The sequence below is a fragment of the Hipposideros armiger genome, unplaced genomic scaffold, assembly GCF_001890085.2.
Source record: "Hipposideros armiger isolate ML-2016 unplaced genomic scaffold, ASM189008v1 scaffold_900, whole genome shotgun sequence".
Lineage (NCBI taxonomy): Eukaryota > Metazoa > Chordata > Mammalia > Chiroptera > Hipposideridae > Hipposideros > Hipposideros armiger.
Genome location: NW_017732250.1, coordinates 212,515 through 234,635, shown reverse-complemented (window position 1 = coordinate 234,635; position 22,121 = coordinate 212,515). Strand labels below are relative to the sequence as shown.

General features: G+C 36.0%; 1 protein-coding gene and 1 pseudogene across 1 annotated transcript in view; one reads left to right on the top strand and one right to left on the bottom strand.

Annotated features, from left to right (window-relative positions):
- Nucleotides 1–22,121, top strand: part of CSPP1 (centrosome and spindle pole associated protein 1) — a 117,483-nt gene that overhangs the window by 26,401 nt on the left and 68,961 nt on the right. The window contains exons 6-12 of the mRNA XM_019630312.1: nucleotides 4,302–4,382; nucleotides 5,428–5,526; nucleotides 6,252–6,691; nucleotides 14,159–14,257; nucleotides 15,368–15,435; nucleotides 20,933–21,026; nucleotides 22,038–22,095. Coding sequence (XP_019485857.1) covers nucleotides 4,302–4,382; nucleotides 5,428–5,526; nucleotides 6,252–6,691; nucleotides 14,159–14,257; nucleotides 15,368–15,435; nucleotides 20,933–21,026; nucleotides 22,038–22,095 — 939 coding nt within the window. The remainder of the gene's footprint in view (nucleotides 1–4,301; nucleotides 4,383–5,427; nucleotides 5,527–6,251; nucleotides 6,692–14,158; nucleotides 14,258–15,367; nucleotides 15,436–20,932; nucleotides 21,027–22,037; nucleotides 22,096–22,121) is intronic.
- Nucleotides 567–986, bottom strand: LOC109375105 (mitochondrial import inner membrane translocase subunit TIM14 pseudogene; annotated as a pseudogene).

Below are 22,121 nucleotides of genomic sequence, written 5' to 3'. Positions count from 1 at the left end.
ACTTGTAAGTTTATGTGGGAAAACAAAGAGAAAAAGTTTTGTAGTTTTTCAAAACTGTTTTTAAAAAGAAGTTCACATATTCTTTCACCATTCAACCAACACTTTTTAATCACTTATCATGAAGATGAATCAGGTATGAGTTCTGTCTTCAAAGGACGTAGAATCTAGTTGTAGAGATAACAGTCTTACAACTTAGGAAGTAGCAACTAACAAGAAGGATAAAATGATCAGGAAAGGCCTTAAGGCGTCATTTTGTAAGTCATTATAGAATAGCTAGAATTTGGATATCCTCCAGGGCGAATCGAGGGAGGAGAGGAAGCTTTCAGATGGAGAATATGGAATGAAGGAAGACGTTGAGGGTAGACTGGCTTCCTATGAATGAAGCGTATTAGGTTCACCAGCCTGACCGAGTTAGATTCTTTGTGAGTAGTAAGAATGATGTATTATAGATAGGACAGGGTCCAAGTAAGCAGTGGGGTTTTTTTTGTTTTTTTGTTTGTTTGTTTTTTTAGCTTTGAGGCATTTTATTATAAAAAGCTTGTACTCATACATAAACTAATAAGAACTTAAAATTCATCATACATTTACTTCATTTTTTAGCTTGACCTTCTAGTAAATCTTTAGCTTCATTGATTTTGGCTGCTATATAAGGAGATCCTCCCTTGTCTGGGTGATTTAAAAGCATAATTCGTCGATGAGCATCTCTTATTTTTCCTTTATTGGCAGTAGGGCTCACACCTAGTATTAATGCTGCTTCTCGTTTTGTCATTTTGGGTTCAAACCCACCTCTGTAATAGCCACCGCTGAAGGCGGATTTGGGTAGGCTTTGAAACATTTGTTTTACTTGAGGCTCCACATGCTTCATGGCTTGCAAAACATAACGGCCTACAAATCCTGCAGCAGTGATGGTCAATCCAACTGCTACCACTGTACTGGCCATGGCTGCAGCTCGGCTCCTCTGCCTCCAACCAGAGCGCAGGTCATCCCAGTCAATAAGGCTGTGGCCACCAACTCCACGCCTTTACCACAGAGCACCGCGGACACCGCCGGCAGGGCAGCAGTGGGTTTTAAATTGGTGTGTAGGATAGGCAGCAAAGGTTGCTCTCTTGAGCAGCCTGGGAGGAGCTTGATAACTGGGTTTCAGGACTGTTAGTTCTGTGTGTTAAAGACTCTTATCTTACTGTCCTAAATTACTGCTAAGGTTTTTAATTGATCCCTTTTCATTAATTCTCAGTCCATTCTTTTTTTTTAAGATTTTTATTGGGGAATTGGGGAAGAAACAGCCTGGGGAATTGGGGGAAGGGGAACAGACAAGTTGCTGTCCTTTTGTTCTTCAGTCCAGTTGTGGAAGACATGGCTTCAGTGGTCCAAGTTGGTACCATCATTGCGCTCTTCCCGGGCGAGACAGATCAGTCGCTGGCTTCTGGACGGCCGCTCACTGCGGCTGCTGGCCGCTCACGCTGGCTGCTGGCTACACAGGGTAGCCCATGGCAACCCACTGCCACAGGGGCTGCAGTCTATGCCGTCGCCGGCGACTCACGGCAGCCCAGCTCCAGGTTGAGCTGTTGTTCAGCATCTTAGCTGTGGAGGGCAGTGTCACTGGCCCTCATATGTGGGATCCGAACCGGGGCCCTCTGGCATCCCCAGCGAGTTCTTAACCATCGCGCCACTCGGCCGGCCCCTTCATGCTGCTTTCCAGAATGATTCTGTCCTGTACTGATTTAAATATTTCAGGGTCTCTTCATTGCCTGCAGGATAAAAATTCAAATAGTCCAGGACGGCACGCGAAGTCTTGCTTGCTCCAGCAGTGTGCCTCTCTGGCCTTGTCCTCATTCTGCTCCCCACTCCCTCTTTATTGGGTACGGTTTTCCTCTGACCCCTGCCATTTTCATTTGTGGATTTTTACTTCATAGATACATGATTAATAAAAAGAACAGTGGTGGAAAGGGGAAGAGATCAAGGAGTGCAAATCTTTCAATTCAGAGGGATGTGAAGGAGTTTTTGGTGTTGGATTATCAACAGTGTAGTTGTAGAGGGGCAATAGTTGGTTAATATGAAAGACAATTTTAGTTGCCGTCTGAGAAAGTGGGAGTGGAAAGGAAAGCAAGGGAGAAAGGGAATTATATAGGATATGGGGAGGTGGCTGCAGTGGCTTCCTCGACCCCTGGATTATGTCCACTTTACAAGTCTCATTCTTTCTGGATTTCTTGTGTCTTCCAGGCTGTAGATTGCATGTGTATTTAAAAAAAACCTCAAATCTTTAAATTTGGTCAATGAGAGCCATTAAAACAAACAACTGCCATCTCTACCATTTTCTTTACTATTTTTAGAATAAAAAACGCTCGACCATCTAACAATGCAGGAAGAACATATTCTCAGAAGAACAGTTGTTAAATTGAATCAGTAAATTTATATTTTCAACTCAGGCCTCTTTCCTGAACCTCAAACTTTTCTATTTGGCTGCCCATTTGACATTTTCACTTAGAAATCTAATGGGTATCTTATGTTGAACATATCCAAAAGGGAACTCCAGATTTTTGTTGTTCCACTCCCATCCTCAAGAAACCTGGACTGCTTGGAGCCAGTTCTTTTGATTTTTTTTGTCATAGTGCTGTCACCTTCTAACATACCAATGTTTATTGTCAATTTCCCCGGCTTGAATGTAAGCTTCAGGAAGGTGGATATTTTGTTGGTTTCTTTTACTGATGAGACTCAAATGTATCGAACAGTTGGGAACATAGTAGGCACTCAATATTTACGAATGAATGAGTGAATGACTAAAAATCAAATTTTTGAAAAACTCAGTATATTGCTCGTATTGTTAATTTTTTAATTTTATGGAAAATTTTAAACGTCACCCTGGACCTATTTTGGGAGCGGGGGAATTGCTCAGTGAAGGGTGAGGGTGCTCTCTCTCTTCCCAGGGTTGGAACCCTGAATATGTTTTTTTGTACCTGGATAACTCTACAAAATGATTATGTTTATAGTGTACTTTGGTATAAACTGGCGTTTTAACTGGCTCAGGGATAGTCACGTGTCATATCATTTCCCTTGACAAGTAAAATTTGAGTTCCACTAACTTTCAAATTAGCTTTTTGTAACAGTTTATTCATAAATTTAGATTTAATGAAACTATTAATAATTTAATTTTATTAATTTGTTCCCATAATGTTCTGAATATGACCCTATTAGTACATTGTATTGTAGTTATTTGTTTACATGTTTGTTTCCCCAACTGAATTGTAAATCTCTTAAATATAGGGAACATATGCTTATCTTTGTCTCCCTACAACCTAAAAAAGTAACTGACAAATATTAAATGGTCAATAATTGCTTGTTTAATGAATAAATAAAAGGCATGGAGCTAGACAGGTTAATAAGTTTTGATTAATTTAATCCTCATAATCTAGTGATGTAGATGACATCACTGTTATAGATAAACTGAGGCAGAGAAGTTAAGTCACTTATTCCAGATTATATGACTTCTAAGTAGCAGTACCAGAAAGTTGGGGATAGTGCGTGTTTTTTACTAGTCCCTTACATTTGCTTCATAAGGGATTTATGTGTTCAAGGAGATTTTCCATGTTTAATCTTCCTTGATCCCTATATACCGGCTTTGGTAGGTGGGCAGAGCAGATGCCATTCTCATTTTCTGGAATAAGAAAGCCTTTGTCAGGGAGTGTAAGTGGCTTGCGCAGTGTTCCACCACTGAGAAGTGTTGGGACTGGCCCTAGGACTAGATTCCTAGTCTAATGCTCTGTCGACTATACTATGTTACCTAAATGTTTACTGAAGAAGAGTAGAGGAACACATAAAAAAACAATGTTCATAGTTTGTATTTTCTGTCATTTTAGTAGATATCCACTCATAATCACAAGATGAATAGAATAAAACATTATTGCAGCACGCATAAGGATATTCGTGAGGAAGTTTAAGTTTTCCTTAGCTAAAGAATAGTAGGGCATTGAAAATGAAGAATATGAGCTTAGAAGAGGAATATGAATTAAGAAACAGTTTTTTTTTCGTGCTTTGTAAAATCATCTTGAATCAATATGTAATATATGTATTGCACATGAAAATTAAGACCTGATTCTCCTCTTCGGTGCATTGTTCATTGGAAGCAAATTCTTTTTTTCTAATTATGATCTCTATAGATTTGTAGTTTCTGTCGTCATCTCCATTTCATTCTTTTGCTCTGCATGAGCTAACAGCTTAAAATATCGAACCTTAAGACACATTTATGAAACACATTTTATAAAGGCAATTAGGTAATTTGTTTTTTAATGTGTGTATATATACAGAAAAATTTTCTATCTACGAGTGAAACAGACCCATCTACTCTGGGAGTTTCTCTGCCTATTGGTGAGAGGTTATCTGCCAAGGTAGGTGGATAGGAGTAGTTTATTGTGGGTAGCAGTTTTATGAGGCATCAAAATTATTAAAGAACATACTCCTGTAAATGCAAACAAATTACTTTATTTCCCATACTTGAATATATATATTTTCCCAAAAATCTGTGGAATCTCTAGTTGTGCTGTTTAAATTTTTTTTGAACATTACATTTGTAACGATGTGATATATTTCTTTAATATGTTGATCAGTTGTATAGTCAGAATTCACTTTTCCACAGTGGACCCTGGGCTATAATGTTTATGCCTTGGGACAGTGAGATGAGTGAATGGGAGCATACTGTGCTTCTGTTTTCTGTAGGGTGGGGGTCTGGGATACATTGGAGGTGTCACTCCAAGTACATGGCATCCTCTTTAGAGGTTTCAACAAAACACATACATTACAATATTTTATTGTCTATGACAGTTTTACCTTTTTATGTTTAAAATACAATAAGGATCCTTCTTTAGCCTTGGGATAGAAATGGTTAGCAGCAGGTCTTTTGGGATGGGATGGGGGATTGGGGCAGGAGATACCCCCGGGAGGGAAAGAAGAAAAGTAATCTGTCAGGTCTCCTTGGAAACATGCTAATGACAGACTTCCTGGCAAACACAGTCATGTATTTACTAGTGGGAAAAATTTATTTATGATGCTTTTAGCAGAGTGCACTTAGACTATCGAGGGCTGCTATTGGTAAACAAACCTAGAATCCATGGATTTATGGGGCATGGTTCCTTGGAAAATGTCATCTAAGCTATATAACTACTGGAGTGTAACATGGAGACCCTTCTATTAGAGACCTCGTGTTAATCTAGACCTAAGCATGTAGTAATGCGTATTTTAATGTGGCAAGAAAGGGTAATTGAGTTGATGGTTTATAACCTCCCCCTACCCCTCCTGTGCCTTGCAACTACTTAGATCCTTGACATTAGTAAAACTTGATTCTGGGCAAGATCTCTGATTTGTATGAGTCTGCTTTGATGAAGATACTTTATTCTAAAGTTGAAGTTAACATTGTCTTTTGGTGTCTATTTTAAGGAAAGGTTGAAACTTGAACGTAACAGAGAATACAATCAATTTCTCAGGGGCAAGGAAGAATCCACTGAAAAATTCAGGCAGGTTGAAAACAGTACTGAGGTAGGTTTTGATTTTAAAGTAAATCTTTAACACCACAAGTCAAATATTTTGTATTTACTTGAAAATATTTTTATGTGTTAGACATTTCATTAGGTTTTATGTAAATATTTTAAAAATTAAGCCAAATTGAGCCAAATACAGGACATTTAAATATTTAGTTGTGCAAATGTTTTATTGAAGAACTTACCGTACTTTTTAACTAACTTTGTGGGGGGAATTTAATTTAAGAGGTTGGTTTTAAGTGATTTTTGTTTATTTAAGTGTTTTATTTATATTGACAATTTCTAGCTATATATTTTCCAAATTTAAGGATGGTGGATGTAACTAGGGCCAAAAAATTTACCACCTTCTGTATTCTTTGTATTGAGAAAGAATTTAATTTGAAACATTTTGAAGCAATATTTAGCTGCCAAAATATGCTTAAAATATCTCCTGGGGTAGGAATTTGCATTTAGTTTATCTTCTGTTTTTATAACTACTTACCTTATAACTTATATCTTATAACTACTTATATTACTGTTGTCTGTTTAGTTGATATTTATTAAGTTTCATTGAAGGGTGAGTTTTCTGAAGCTTTTTTCTAAAGATAAGGTAATTCTTACGGGTAATTAAACCTTAGAGCTTAGATGATAAATAGACTGAGCATCATTTGAGGGTTTACCTACCTTTTAAGAAATAGCATCTCATTAAGACCTGTTTCTTTTTTTTTCTTTTTAATTGATCAGCACAAGAGTCAGAGAAATAAAAAACCTATTAGTCAGGTTAAGCCTGATTTAGCTTCACAAATACAAGCATCTTTGGAAAATTCAGAGGGTCCTAGAAGAGATGTTTTAACTCCTTTGGAGGCATATGAAGAGCTTCTAAACCAAAGACGACTGGAGGAGGACAGATATCGACAACTAGATGATGAAATTGAATTAAGGAATAGAAGAATCATTAAAAAAACTAATGAAGAAGCAGGCATTTCTAATAAAAAACATCACAGGCTTGCCAGCAAGGTTGACATTCCAGATAGAAGATTTCACGGGTTTAATGAGGATCGTGTTTTTGACAGACAGTGTTATAGACCAGACCAAGATCCTGAAGTAAGTGAAGAAATGGACGAGAGGTTTAGATACGAGAGTGATTTTGATAGAAGACCTTTGAGAGTGTATACCAATGACAGGTATTTACAACTTCATTTTTCTTTTCTTGCTTAATATTACTGCTGTTACTTTTTATCATATTAGGGAGCAGTTTCATTTGATTTACATATTTGATTAATTCTAAGACGCACCATTATATTATGTGCCACTGAGGTAAAAAAGAAAACACCCAAGATGAGTAGAAAAGGACCCTGTTATAAAGCTGGAACACTGGAAGGCTACAACCTTTACTTAAAATTAAATGGGAAATAAAATTTCCCACAGAAGGGGACAGAAAAGAAACTTCCATGTCTCAACCTCAGCACTGAGTGGAGGAGAATAAAAAAACAAAACAAAGAAACTTCCCTGAGAATTTAAATGGCAAGCCAACACTGATTCAGGTTTGCAGTCCGAATTTGTATTGTCAAAAAACAAAACAAACAAAAACTCGAGGTGAGAATTTCGTTGTCTGACATTCATAGTGCCCCAAAGTGACTGGCAGGGGAAGAATAACTTCTCTTCTAGCCAATAATTTGACTTAAAATGAGGTTGATGGCCATCCCAGTTTCAGAAGTTAGAATGTGGGGGAAAAATGATACCTTAAAATAGATGAAATACACATTATTACTGTAATGTTCCTATGCTCTAAGCCTTTCTATCAAAACATTTCCTTGTTTTTAAGTTACTTATTAAACATTTATTTAAGTGAAATGGCACTAATTTTTTGATCAGCTTTTCAGATGCTTTTCAGTTCCCTTGGATGATTGTTTTTATAATGCTATTTGTAATTTTTTATTTTTAGTCATTTGTGTTAATACTTAAAACTTGCTATACTTCAACCAAACTTTTGATTTGGAGATAGAAATGTGACAGGGTCCCCTAGTTGTCACTTTTTAACTTGAGAGGCTTACATCTAAATTTTGAGCAGTTAATGGGACTGGCTTCATATATTAGTCCAAATAGATTACATTTTTTAGTATTTTAGGAAACTTTTTGAGACGTAATGCTGCACATTTAGTATTCTAATTAATAATAATAGAAAGCCTTTACAGTTCTTTGTCTTCTACTCTTTATTCTGTAGCTATTATGTCCTGCTCACCCGATCTTTTTAATATTCACCCTGATTTAGGTAATTTGAGTGAAGGATTAGAATTTTGCAATGCCAATTATAGTTATCCCTGATTTTAATCTAACTGTACTTCAGAAAATGCTTCAAGTCCTATTATGTGTTATATTTGAAAATGTTTATTTATATCAGAAGATATTCAAAGGCTACCTAAATTAAAATAAATCTTTATACACGAGAACTTTTTTCCTATGTTTGGAATTTCAAGAAACTTACTATGATGGTTGTTTCTTTGTTTTTTGTATATTTTAATCTATTGTTTTTGTAATTATACCATGATAATTTTATATGTGAGCTAACAAATGAATTTCAGCCTGATTATTTGAGAACTGTTTTATTTTCTTATGTATCCCATAAACGAAATGAGCTTTCTATATTACCTTCCTCAAGTAGTATTTTCAGATTAAGCGTGAGGGTGAGTGAGAGTAATTCCTGTTACACATTTCAAAGTTTTTAAAAGTATTTCTTCAAAATATAAATCATTGTGTTACTTCCATTTCGTTAATGCGCATATTTCTAAATGTAAGATTTTTCACATATGTCTTTATGTCAATTGAGGTTAAAATTGAATTTCTGTATTTTAGATTTGTAGATTCTTTTTTACAGCAAAAAAAAAAATTCACATCGATCATTCAGTAGTTTTTATTTAGCAGGCAGAGTTGGTTAATAGGGAAAATGACTACTTGTTAGTGAAAGAGGGTAAAGAAATGTGTAATATGTAGACAAATGTGCATTTGGTCTCTTTCTCTAATCATTATTCTTAATATACTATAATCTTAACCTTAAGTTCTTGACAGAAAAATAATTATAACTGATTGTGAGAAGTACAAAATTAATTTTCCTTTGTCCTTTTAAGTTTCCCATGTTTCTTTTTTTCTTCTAAAAGTCAGCATGTCATAAATTCTCCTTTTGAGTTTTAATGATTTTTGATTTTTATACTTTGGGACTCAGTTTTTTTCTAAGTTAACTTATAAACTTTTCCACATACCGTAATGTCTTTTTTTAATTAAATTTATTGCAGTGACATTGGTTAGTAAAGTTACATAGGTTTCAAGTATACAATTTTATGATAATGCATCATCTGTATATTGCATTGTGTGTGGAAACATTTTTCCCTACCTTAAATATGGGAAAACTAAAGCCCAGAAATGATTTTACTTTCCTAAACTAATCATTAATCATTGGCACTGTTTTTAATAGTTAACAAGGTGGTTAGCACTTTGCTTGACAGTTGCATTCTGTGTGTGTGTGTGTGTGTGTGTGTGTGTGTGTGTGTGTGTGTGGTGTGCCTGTGTGTATTATTTATTATTTATTATATATTTACCAACTTAAGTAAAATTTATAATGTTTTAGGAGCTGTCTAAGGTTGAATGTAATAGTATGTCTTATAATACTTTGAAATTTGTAGGCACTTTTAAAATATAACCATCCTAGTCTTTATTATTTATTAACTTGAGCTGTAGAAGTTAATATATTACCGTATTATGTTTTACTTTATAACCAATGTTAATGAGTAAAAGAAAATGTTAGCATTAAAAAATGCTGTTTTTTTAGTTTTTATGTGATTAATGCAATTAGCACTTCTGTTTAACTCTTGATATTTACTATTTTTTATCTTAGTAGTCATTTAATAAAATTCTGAGCTAAAACTCCATCTGAAATTAAAATCTGTGTATTAGGCACATAAATTTTTAGTGTAGGACATTCTAAGATGTGTGCATGCTTGCTATGAAGACGAAAGCAAGGAGAAATGGTTTATTAGAACATGAGTTATTTAGCTTGGCATTACTTTTTTTCTTTAGTAAATTTTCATTTATCTTTGGAAGGACCATTTTAATATTATTTCTCCCATTTTAAAGATGGGTTGATTTTAGAAAACAATGTTATCGAATTAAAGGGAATATAAAAATTGGGTAAGAACTGAAAATAATGAGAACAGTGGTGACTCAGTTAACAGCTTAGTATTTTTCTTTTAACTTTTATAGTCGAGTACCCCTAACAGCAGAATTTGTTCACATTAGGGAAATTCTTTATATGAAAACAAAGTGGTGTAACCATTAGTATGAATTAAATGATTTAAGTAAGGAGAAATTTGATTCTCCCGTCCTATGAGCTATTTTAATCTAGGACCAATAGATGGTAAATATTTTATTTTTATAATGTGTTATTTTTGACAGCATAAACATTGTAAATTTATTTCTGAAGTAGTTTGATTCTGTAGTTTTTTAAGAAAAAAATATAAATTATTATTATTTAGGAGTGTTCATTCACATTTAAGTGAGCTGAAAATACCTGTGATTTTAAACAATTTGCTTTTCTTCTTTAAGAGAGTAATTTTTGTTTTTAAAGATAAACACAGGTGTTAATTTTTGGAGTGAGTAAACTTGACCTTTATCCCATACCTGGTTTCTTTGGGCATTGAGATTTGAACTTAATTAACTAGTTATTCACCCACATCTTCAAGGAAATAGAGAAAAAACTTTTGCCACTTAACATAACATTTAACTTTTTTTTTTTTTTAAGACTTTTATTGGGGAATTGGGGGATGGGAACAGTGCTGGGGAATTGGGGGAGTGCGAACAGACAAGTTGCTGTCCTTTTGTTCTTCAGTCTAGTTGTGGAGCACGTTGCTTCACTGGCCCAAGTTGGCACCATCATTGCGCTCTTCCCGGGAGAGGCAGATCAGTCGCCAGCTTCTGAACTGCTGCTCATGGCGGCTGCTAGCCACTCATGCTGGCTGCTGGCTACACACGGTAGCCCATGGCAACCCACTGCCACAGGGGCTGCAGCCTACGCCGTGGCCAGCGACTCACGGCAGCCCAGCTCCAGGTTGAGCTGTTGTTCAGCATCTTAGCTGTGGAGGGCAGTGTCACTGGCCCTCATATGTGGGATCCGAACCAGGACCCTCTGGCGTCCCAAGCCAGCTCTTAACCAATGTGCCACTCGGCCGGCCCTAACTTTTTGTTTTTGATAGTAGAATGATGAAACTATTTTACAGTCATACTCTCAATCAAATATGATATGCACTGTCAAAGTAAGCAAATTTTTTCTTTTATGAGGTCTGACAAAACCTAAATGGATTGAGGTGTGTGTTAAGTGAACCCGTAGATTTAAGGCCATAGATTATTTAGATGGTTGTGGGTCGGTCACAGGGATAGTTTTAATCTGGCACTGGCTCTAAAGCCACAGCTAAACAGAGAGGACTTCTCAGGGACAAACTGAACCTAACTGAACTCCCACTTTGACTAAATCAGGCTGTTATTAAACAGTTAGTGAGTTCATTACCTCTGGAGATTACCATCTGTTAGTCGCCTGTTGATGTTGAGAGGATTGTAGAGAGAGATGGCAGTGTTAAAAGTGCCGGCTCTCACCACTTCCTCTCTTCAGAGAGGACTCCATTTACCTCAGTAAAGGTTTCTAAAATATATTGGAAGGCCACCATAAATGCTGTTAAAGTGAACTAACAGAGGTAGCCGAGTCATTAAATGCTAAATTTATTACAAATATGAAAGTAACTTCAGTGAATGAAGGAAATGCCATTGCAATTATAGGGATATTTTAATAGAAAATACGGTGGCTAACTTCCCAAACTAATTTGGCTTCATAGCTTGTTATATTCTGTTCTAGGTCATGTTGTTGTTGTTTTTTTTGGTCTTATATTAGTAACTTGAAAAAAGTTTATGGACTCTTTACTATTTATAAATAGTAAGTTTTCCATGATTTCGCAAAATAAGCACAATCATATCAGTCATTTCATAAAATTAAATAGAAGGCCTTACGATTTTATTTTATCCTTTTTAGTGAAATGCATATCTCTGCTCTTTGTTGGCCTCTTAAACATTTCTCCAGTTTTGATTTTATCGTAATTACCAGGGACAGAAGGGACTTGTATCATTTTTTTAATAAATTATTTTTCTTTAGTGAAAGGATACACCACCTTGAACTATCTTTCATATGGGCTGTTCATTAGGAAATCTTTGTGATTTTACTGGAGAATTTAGCAAAGAGACCTTCATCATATACATAAATAAAATCATTTCTTAAATTTCTTTAATTAGAATGAACTTTGAAAATGTGCTTACAGTATTTGCTTTATTAAGATGTCTATATATACTGAAGAACCTATAAAACATGTTTTAGTGTAGATGCTTTGGGTACAGTTGTATAAGGATATGCTAGAATTGCAAGTCCAAATGTTGTCTTTAGCCAACTCCACTAAAAAGGTAGGAAGCCACAAGCTCTTTGATAAATTTTAGAATTTTTGTATGTGTAAGTAGCTTTTAATTATGGTTAATTCTGATTTAATCCCAAGTTATGTTTCTAAAAATTTATAACTTTAAGTGTTTTCTATATTTGAAAACTCATAGCCATAGACACCACTGTACCATATCAACAAATTTACTTTTGTTTGTTGTGTTGTGCGTTTGCAAGATCACCGCCATGTTTGGGGATTCGCCAGAAGGACTCACAGGACTTTGTATATATAGTTTTATTCTTGGCTATGATTTGTTACGGTTGAAATGATATAAAGTAAAATCAGCAAAGGAAAGCGGCACATGGGACAAAGTCCAAAGGAAACCAGGCACAAACTTCCAAGAGTTTTCTCCCAGTGGAGTCGCACAGGACATGTTTAGCTCCTCCAGTGTTGAATTGCGACAACGTGGGTGAAATGTTGACTCCCAAGAAAGCTCATTAGAGACTCAGTGTCCAGTGTTTTTATTGGGGGCTGCTCACCGAGGCACCCTTTTCCTAGTTGTGCCAAAATTCCCGATTCCCTGAAGGAACGCAGAGGTTCAGCGTCCGCTACATGGTTTAGGCACAGCGCGTCACTCATCAGTTCTTGGAATGGTGGGACCCCTTCCCAAATCTGTGTTCCCAGGTACCGGTCAAGGGTCAGCCTTGCACATAAGCCTTTCTAAGGATAGGCAATCTCAGGCCTGCTCTGCTAACTGTTTTCTGCATGTGTGTATCCATGTAGCTTTAGCACAACTAAATCTGGTTGCCTGGCAATGTTAATTAAAATTTGAATTTGAGTTTGTATGTATCCGTTCTTTGAGTGGTAGTAGGGAATGGCACTAAACTAATGTGTGAGTTTCAAGGAGAGATTGGGGCACCTAGACTTTAGATATATAACCAGCTGTGTTTTGAGAAATTGAAATGTGAAGTTCTTTTTTGAAAGGGCTTGTGGAGGGTTCTGTTGTTTTAGATATGGATGAAAAATGGAAGCCATTTATGTCATGCCAGGTCACACAGTATTAAGGTTACAGTTCTGTAGAGCCATTTCTTTTTAGATGATATTGACAGTGGCTTGTGTGATGGAAACAAATGAAGAAACAATTTTGTATGCTGGCTGTGGAGAGTCAGAAAATCCCTTTTCTTCTGAAAATTACCATTTTTATTAATGTGATAATGAAATCCACCTAAAATATTAAACAATACTTTAACAGCCATATTTCTTTCTAGTAGCCCCCTTGAGAGACAGTATAGTTTGACTGCCATGTAAAGAAATATGACTCGTGAAATGCTGATTTCCATGGATGCTGATAAATGTTGGTGCACATAGTCATGTTGTTTCTCTGGAATGCGATATTAAACTAAAGAAATCAATGTTTGCCAAATGGAAAAAAAAATTAATTGAAAAACATTTTTTAAAAATTATTTTCTGGAAAGGATTCTGAAGAAGGACAAAAAAAAATCATTCTAATCTTTTTTGCTTGTTGTGACCTTGTAAGTAAACTATCATTTTCTACCCATGCATCAGCCTGTTTGTTTATAATGTTTTTTATGCACCTGTTGCTAATATTTATTCTGTCATGTGATTTACACTGTTAGCAAATGTTATGGCTTGCTACATTTGATTTAAATAAATATTAAGTGTGCTGCTATATTTTTAAGTTAAAAAGGTTTGTATACAGTGAAATAATTCCCAGAATCTATGAATTTTGAATTAAAAAAAAAATGATCTCATTTTGAAATGTGACTATAATTTTCATGAGGGCAAGGCTCATATCCATATACCCAGTGCCTAGAATGGTACTTGGCATGTAGTAGGTGCTCAATAAATGTTCTTTGAATAAGGGAATGATAAGACATCTTAGGGTATGCATAATTTTCAAATTAAAATTTCTAAAAGTTATATTGAAATAATTCATAACAATCTCCTTTTGTTTTAAAGACTGAGAAACTCTTAGCATCTCTTACTAACCAGCAGACCATACTTGAATCAAATCTCATTTGAATTTTAGAACATATTTACATTAAAACTTTATTTTTAGCTTCATGTTCCCTTTACTATTTCCAACATCAAATGTAAAAACACCAAAGAGAGATAAGAAGATCCACTGTATGTGGAACAAGGTCTATAAGCTGATGTGTTTTTAAGGATGTTCGGGAACAGACGAGGGAACGCACCTCCTGTGGAGCATGGTGGTGAAGTCACAGATCAGTCAAACATCCGAATTTCATCTGCTGGAGAAAAAAGGTACAGTATGGAATATAAATCCTGCCCTTGAGTCATTACACTGGGAAGCAGCACCTGTGAAAACTGGCTTACTGAAAAAGTAGAACAGTGTAGTATATTCACAGCCTTATTAGTGAGAAATAAATTAAAGGGAAAAGATGCGTTAAATGAAAATTTATAGCACTTTACAGCATTTTTTTGAACAGCAAGTTTTGATTATAATTATATGCCAAGATGTTCTGTGTAAGTCCCTATTATTATAAAGTATATAAATTTGTTTGCACTAATGAAAGGAGAAATAAACATGGAATTTAATGGACTGATAATCAGTTTAAAATATCTTGGAGTTATGGGAGTGATGTATCTTGACTGGAAATAAATTGAAACTGTTCCTGCGATATGAGTTTTACTTTCAGAACTTCGGTTTCAATTTTCATCTTATTGAGTAGATAACTTTTATAATTACTCTGTAAAATTAGTGCTCAGACATAATTGTGTCCTGTTGAAAAGAAAGAAAATTATATGTATTTTATATGCATGTTCTCTATAGTTTTTATCATTTTAGTGGCTTTTTTGTATCATAATAAGAATAAATCGTTCTGAATCTATAGTGTATCATGAAGATACTGCCATGTGACAGGAAAGGTGTCTATTTTAAGAAAAGTAATTTATACAAGTGCTTGAGATAGGAGAACGTGCTGTGTGGAACTAAATAATGAAGGTTTCTGTAAGGAAGTTGTCTTTCAAGGAAGTAGTCTTTTAGGCATGATCTTCCGTGTGTGCCTAGGTACCACCTTTCTCTATATTTTTTTAAGGATTTATGTGTACTTATATTCTTTTTCTTTATTCGGGTAACTGTTATTATGTAAAAAAGAAAAAAGGTTTTATTGGGTATCTATAGAGCCAATGAAGTGGTCTGAAGAAAAAGGTTATATATAGAGAGCCTGAATACATTGGGGTCCCACTGTATAAAGAGATAAAATGCCATGATTTTACCCTAACTTTAAAAATATGTAACTATTATAGTATCCATAGTACTTTGAAAGGCCAATATCTCATACTTACATTTTACTCTAAATTTTTGTTTCCTGAAAATTATTTGGGCTCTAATTCTTTTTGTTTTTGTTTCAGTGCTCCAGACAATGAACCATCCAAATCTAACCGAGAGATATGTAGTCCCTTTGTGGGGATGCTCTTTGGTATGTACACAACTTCCAGGTGATTAGACTTTTGCAGTGGTGGGTTTTTTTTTTGGCTGAGCCATCCTGCCACCTCTTGGGCAGCTCAGCTTGGGCCGGGAATCAAACTAGCGACCCTGTTGCTCAGAGCTCACACTCTTGAGCAAGCTCTTAACCAACTGAGCCACTCAACCGGCCCTGCAGTGTTTTTTATAAAAGGTCTTTAGTGAGAACTCAGAGTTGTAATTAATATTACTCATACTGATAATAGAAAACCTTTTATCTAGTGCCTACTTTATGGTAGACAGCATGCTAAGTATTTAAAATGTGTTATATAGCTCAGTCTAATTTTAAAGCTGAATAACTTTTATGTAGTGATGAGTTTTCAATATATGATAAATGAAATATTAATTTCAGTAATAAGCTTTTAATTTCGTACATTAGCATTTTGTTGTAGTGTGGCTATTTCTTATATTCTGTTTTATATGTGATAGTTTTTTTTTCTTCATTCTTTGTCTTGCTTCTTTAGCGAGCAAAAAACTACCTTACACTTTAGTTTAATTCCCCTGAACTATAAACCTTTTTATTTTTTGATGTTTATCTGTTTAGACTGTTCAGTCTTTTCCATGTTCTTTCCATGTAGTTTCTGAGGTGTTTTGTTCAAATCATGATCATAATGCACATTTTCTCTTTATTTTATTAGAAATGAAGGACATTGCTTAAGATAAGCATGTTGATTTGCTATCTTGTCACAATTTAATTTCATAAAATGTGAAGAGAGCCTTATTTCTTGTGTGTAACTTTAAATAGAAAACAGGTCTGTTCTTTGTGTAAAAACTATTAGAAAAAATTACCTGAAATTTGGTTTTAGTGAAGCATATGAGAAAATTGGAAAACAGTTTAGGTTCATTCAACCTAAAAGCAGTCTGTAATTTAAATCTTGGCTTAGAGGTATATAATTGCATGATATTCTCAGACCTTTGTTTCTTTGAAATGGTTATTGTGAGAAAAATGGCCTGGTACCTGGTGTGTTATTCTAGTGTAATTTATTTAAGTAAGAATTAAGCAATTTAACCTACCAGTAGGTCAGAGGAAAGGCTTCATTTTTATGATGTATTTTGTTAAACATGATAAAAATTGGAGAAGTGGCTTTCTGTATTGAGCCCACTGACAAATAATTTTATCAGTAAATTGAAGTTTTAAAGATAAATGCTAGGAACTTATCATTAATGCAATCCAGGAATTATGGAAGAATATTTGGTGAGATAATAGATTCGAATGTTTCAAACAAACCATTCAAGCCATTTAGTCCAGTGATTGATTGATCTCTCACAGTTATATATTTTCCTCTAGCTCATAGTCGTATATACCCATAGGAAATTTACTCCCTCCAGAAGCAGCACATTCCATCTTTAGGTGACTCTCTGATTGTTATTATATTCTCATTTCAATTGAACTGAAATTTGTCTTCCTATTGGGTTGTCGGAAAAGTCATGACACAGTTTTGCAATGAAAAACAAAAAATACGTCATGACTTTTCTGACAACCCAATATAATTTTGCCCAAGGATCTCATTGGAGCCCTTTGCTTTATTTAAAAAAATTAAGACAGTTGACTACTTAGAGCAAAGATAATATATTTTTTTGGGGTTTATAACAATCATGGGTTATTTAGAAGTATATGTTTAAATTTCTTTTTGTTATTGACCGTTTAATCCCCCTGTGGTCTGAGAAAAATAATTTGTATAAATTCAATTATTTCAAATTTGAATTTTTTAAATGAAAGTTTTTAATGGCTCAGAATATAGAGTCTAGATGCATGGTTGTTCAGTGTAGTCGTTTATAAATATCAGTGAAATCAATTGGGTGATAATAATGTTCACATCTTATATACATCCTTAATTGTTTTTAACTGTTTTTCTACCAGTTGCTTAAAGAAAAGTGTTCAATTCTCCGACTGCCTTATTCTTAGTGTGAGGCCTGGAGTGCTGGAGGGATTTTCTAATTCCCTGCCCCTCCCCAGAGTGGCAGCCAAACTGCGTTGTCTGTGGAGGGCTTTGTGTGAGAATTTCCTGCCTTCACCTAACAGTAACAGATCTTTGCTTTGTATGTGATGTAGAATGCTGGATTTAACAGGTTTCTGCCCTTCAGCAAGTAGATTACGGCTCTCTGTTGTTTTGTGTGAGAGAAGAGTCTGGAAAACAGGCAGCGTTTTGGGGCCTCGGAAGGGTCTCTTTCAGGCCTCGTGTGTGGCCCCATCTCCAGTCTCTTGAGCATCCTGGTGGAGGAGGGCAATTGAGTGCAGATTCCTCTGGTGTCTGGGCTTCCTGCGAGTCGGCACATTACGCCAGCCCACACAGAGCTTTAAGGATTCTTAACATTTCAGCTGCTTTCTTCTTGCCTGCTTTTAAGGCAGCTGCCTGTTTCTGTGTATCTGGGAAAGGTAAAGCACCCATCTTTCTTTGGATTGGTTTTGATACCCTTTGGAATTCAGTTTATCGAGTTGCTTGTAACCTCAGCTCTCTGATAGACTTTTTAAAAGTTATGATTTTTGTAGGCAACTGAGCTTTTTCCCATTGTACAGTTTGAATAGTTTTGTGGCTTTCTACTTTCTAAGCAGAAGCAGAAATTTCCATTTGGTTCTTTAATGATAGCTTCCATTTTCTCCTCATGGCATTCCTCTTCTCACTGAAATACTTGGGCACAGCTGTAGCTTTTTTTTTTAAGATTTTTTTATTGGGGAATTGGGGATGGGAACAGCGCTGGGGAATTGGGGAAAGGGGAACAGACAAGTTGCTGTCGTTTTGTTCTTCAATCTAGTTGTGGAGGACGTTGCTTCACTGGCCCAAGTTGGCACCATCGTTGCGCTCTTCCCGGGTGAGGCAGATCAGTCGCTGGCTTCTGGACGGCTGCTCACTGCCACTGCTGGCCACTCACGCTGGCTGCTGGCTACATACAGTAGCCCATGGCAACCCACTGCCACAGGGGTTGCAGCCTACGCTGTCGCCAGCGACCCACGGCAGCCCAGCTCCAGGTTGAGCTGTTGTTCAGCATCTTAGCTGTAGAGGGCAGTGTCACCGCCCTCATATGTGGGATCCGAACCAGGGCCCTCTGGCGTCCCAGGCCAGCTCCCAACCAACGCGCCACTCGGCTGGCCCCGTTGTGGCTTTTTTAACATCCTTGTTGTTCCATCATCTCTGTTGTTTATGTGGTGTTTTCTATTGACTAACTTTTCTGATGGTTATGGCTCACTATTAGTTTTCTATTGCTGTATCACAGATTAGCACAAATTTAGTGGCTCAAAACATCCCACATAATCTCAATTTCTGTGGGTGAGGAATTTAGTTGGGTCTTTTGCTCAGGGTCACACATCCAGGTGTCAGTCAGGATGGAGGCTTGAATGGGAAGCCTCTACTTCTAAGCCCATTCAGGTTGTTGGCCGAATTCACTTCCTTGTGGCTCTGTTCTTAAGGGCCTTGGCTTTTTACTGGATGCTGGCTGGAAGCTCCCACACTTCCTGGAGGCCAAATGCTGTTTCTTGCCCTGTGGGCTTCCTCACCCTGGCTGCTCACTTTATCATGTCGGCAAGGAGACTCTCTAAACTCAGGGTTGGCTTTTACCTGATAAGATCAGGCCCACCCAAGATAATCTCCCTTTTGATTGATTCAAAATTGATTTGGTACCTTAATTACATCTTCAAATTCCTTTCACCTTTGCCATATTCTCTTGGCTAGAAGGAAGTCATAGGTCCTGCCCACACTCAAGGGGAGGGGTCTATACAGGGAGTCAGCATGAGAAGGCAGGGAACATTGGATCTAAGAATTTTGTCTCCCACAGTCAAGTTTTTCTGTTACTTAAGGATCAGTCTTTGTGAGGCCTTATTTTAAGCTTAGCTGGGACATCTAGAGTAGCCTTCTTTCCAGGGTAGTTCAGCCCTACTACTGTAGAGTCACCTTTCTGGGATCTTCCCTGAAGACCCTTGGGCATCACCGAGAACGCCACTCTAGCTGGCTTGAGCTTGAATTTCTCTGCACTTTGCTTGAGGTCTGAGAATTGTTCAGTTTTCGTGTCCTCCATAGTTCTTTTTGCTCAGTCTAATGGGGTTTCACTCTGCGTGCGCAGTAAAATCAGAAGGATCCCTCTATGGATTTCTAAACCTCTTTTTATGCTTCTTTTTGGATCTTTGCCCTAAACTGCCAGCATTTTAGCCTTCCTGAATTTTGATCTTTATCTGCTCAATTTAGCTCAGTTTCCCAGTTTCATTTGGGTTCTCCCTCCTTGTACCTGTGTTTGGAACGGGATTGCTTAAGAGCTCACCTCATTTGTTTTTCTTCTCTCAGGTATTACAGTCCTGTACTGCCTGTTGCCCATTGTCTGAAAAAGTTATTTCGTATATTTTGCCTACTTTTATTGATTTTTTTATGGTGGGAGGTTAAGTTCTATGGCTGTTACTCCATCACGATCAAAAGCAGAATGGATATCCTGTATCTACTTTGATTATAAAGCATTATTATTAGCTTTAACATACTCGTAATTCATGTTCCTCCCTATGAGAGCTCCACTCTTGCTGACATCTATGCTTAATGGAGAAACTCTGTTTGTCCACTGATGGTTGCAAGGCTAATAAGTTAGTGGAGACATTGCTGGTTCAGTTGCCTTTTTGATATCCTGGATTTGTTAGTGTTCTAGATCATGCATATCTAGATTAAAAGGTTATTTTGTGTCATTAACATATGCAATAATAATCTTCTGTGGATCCAAAATGTTTGCACAACTGGATTTTCACATGTGATACCAGGGGGGAGGGCGGGGAGAGAGAGAGAGAGAGAGAGAGAGAGAGAGAGAGAGAGAGAGAGAGAGGAGTTTCCTCCTGTAGAATTGAGGTGACCATTAAAGTTTTTTGAGCAGGGCGCCAGTGTGATTCAGTCTTACGTGTGCTGGATGGATTGGAGCAGAGAGAGGGGAAGTTCGGGAGACTAGTTAGGAGGTTATTGCTACAATCCAGGTGAAGTGTGGAGAGGTCCTAACCAAGGTTAATGCCGTGAGAATAGAAAAGAGGGTCCTTATGTGGCGTGAATAAGAGAGGAGGAACAATCAAAGTTACAGTGAGGGTTTTTGGCTTGATTATTGGGCCATTAACAGAAAACAAAGGGGGGCAGTTACTTTTGAGATGTTCCTTTGGATACACTTGTTAAATTGAAGGGGCTTATGGGAGATAATAGTGGAGATGGTATCCCAATTATTGGAAACATGAGGACGGGGATTAGAGTATTCTCTTAAGAAGATTTTTGGCTAAATGTACAGGTTTGGGAAGGATTAATATGTCTGTATTTGAGACAGAGTAGATATTCATAAATTATGAAATTGTTGAAGCGGTAATGATGCATATTATTTTACTTTCTATATTTTGCTTATGCAGTAATTATGATATAGTAATTTAAAATGGAGGTTGAAAATTATTTGAGTTTCTAGTTGCATATGTGCTCAAGAATTACGATTACATTTTTTTCACTTTCTAGGAGGTGAAGATCGAGAACTTATTCAGAGAAGGAAAGAGAAATACAGATTAGAACTATTGGAACAAATGGCTGAACAACAGAAGAACAAGAGACGGTAATGAAAGGTTTGCATTTAAAAAGAGATGTTTTGAATTTAAAATGCATTTGCGTAAAATGACATGGCGGTAACTCTTACATAGTAAAATAAGGGGATATTTTTCTTAATACGATTTTGTATTTGTAAATCACTTAGATTTCAATCTGCACATTGTGAATCAGGGTAAATACTATGAGAGTGTTCATTTTCTTTGTCAGAGGTAACGAATGAGACTGTATATATTCTGTAACAGGCCTTTTACATATTGGCATTAATTTCTTCAATTATTGATTTAGGGTAGCATTTAATGTTATCTGCATGCCCACCATATTATCCCATATATGATAAGAAATACAAAATAAAAGTATTTTCTATTTTAACAATGTAAAACGGTACATACATATATGCAGTATAAAAATAATCATTGATAAATTCACAGGTATTTATATTGTATACAAGTCTTAGTGTTTGTAATTCTTTTTTGTAGAAATACCTGTGAAATATTAATACAGTTTAAAATTAGGAATAGATATCTTGGTTTTAGAGACTTTGAGACCATTATCTTCTAGTTTTGCCTTTTCCCCTCTATCTTAGAGGAAGCCAATATCTACTATCTGATATTAGCCATTGTTAACATTTTCTTAAAAACCCATATTAGAAAGTACAGTATTAATTTTTAGTATTTTACCCTTTTTGCTAACTGAAAATATGCATATATCCTAAAAGGAGTTGTTTATTTATTTCACAAAGTGAAGATTTTGTTTTACTTCCGTTCTTTATTCTGTGTGAATTGCTTAGGCTTTGAAGTTTATTGGAAATCAGTTTACATGTGAAATCTAGTTTACTTCGCACCAAATCAGAAAATTTAGTTTTCAGAGTTATTTAAGGCTTTACTGTCAGTTAAGGGAATTATTTGTATTTGGAGATGTTATTACATGGACTTTGTGTATAGGTTTGTTTCAGTAATGCTTATGATTCTGATAGTGTTGACTAGAATTTTTTAATATATAAAATTTTGATATTATTTAGAGAAAAGGATTTGGAACTCAGGGTTGCAGCTTCCGGAGCACAAGACCCTGAGAAATCGGTAAGTGTTCCTGGCATATTAATGAA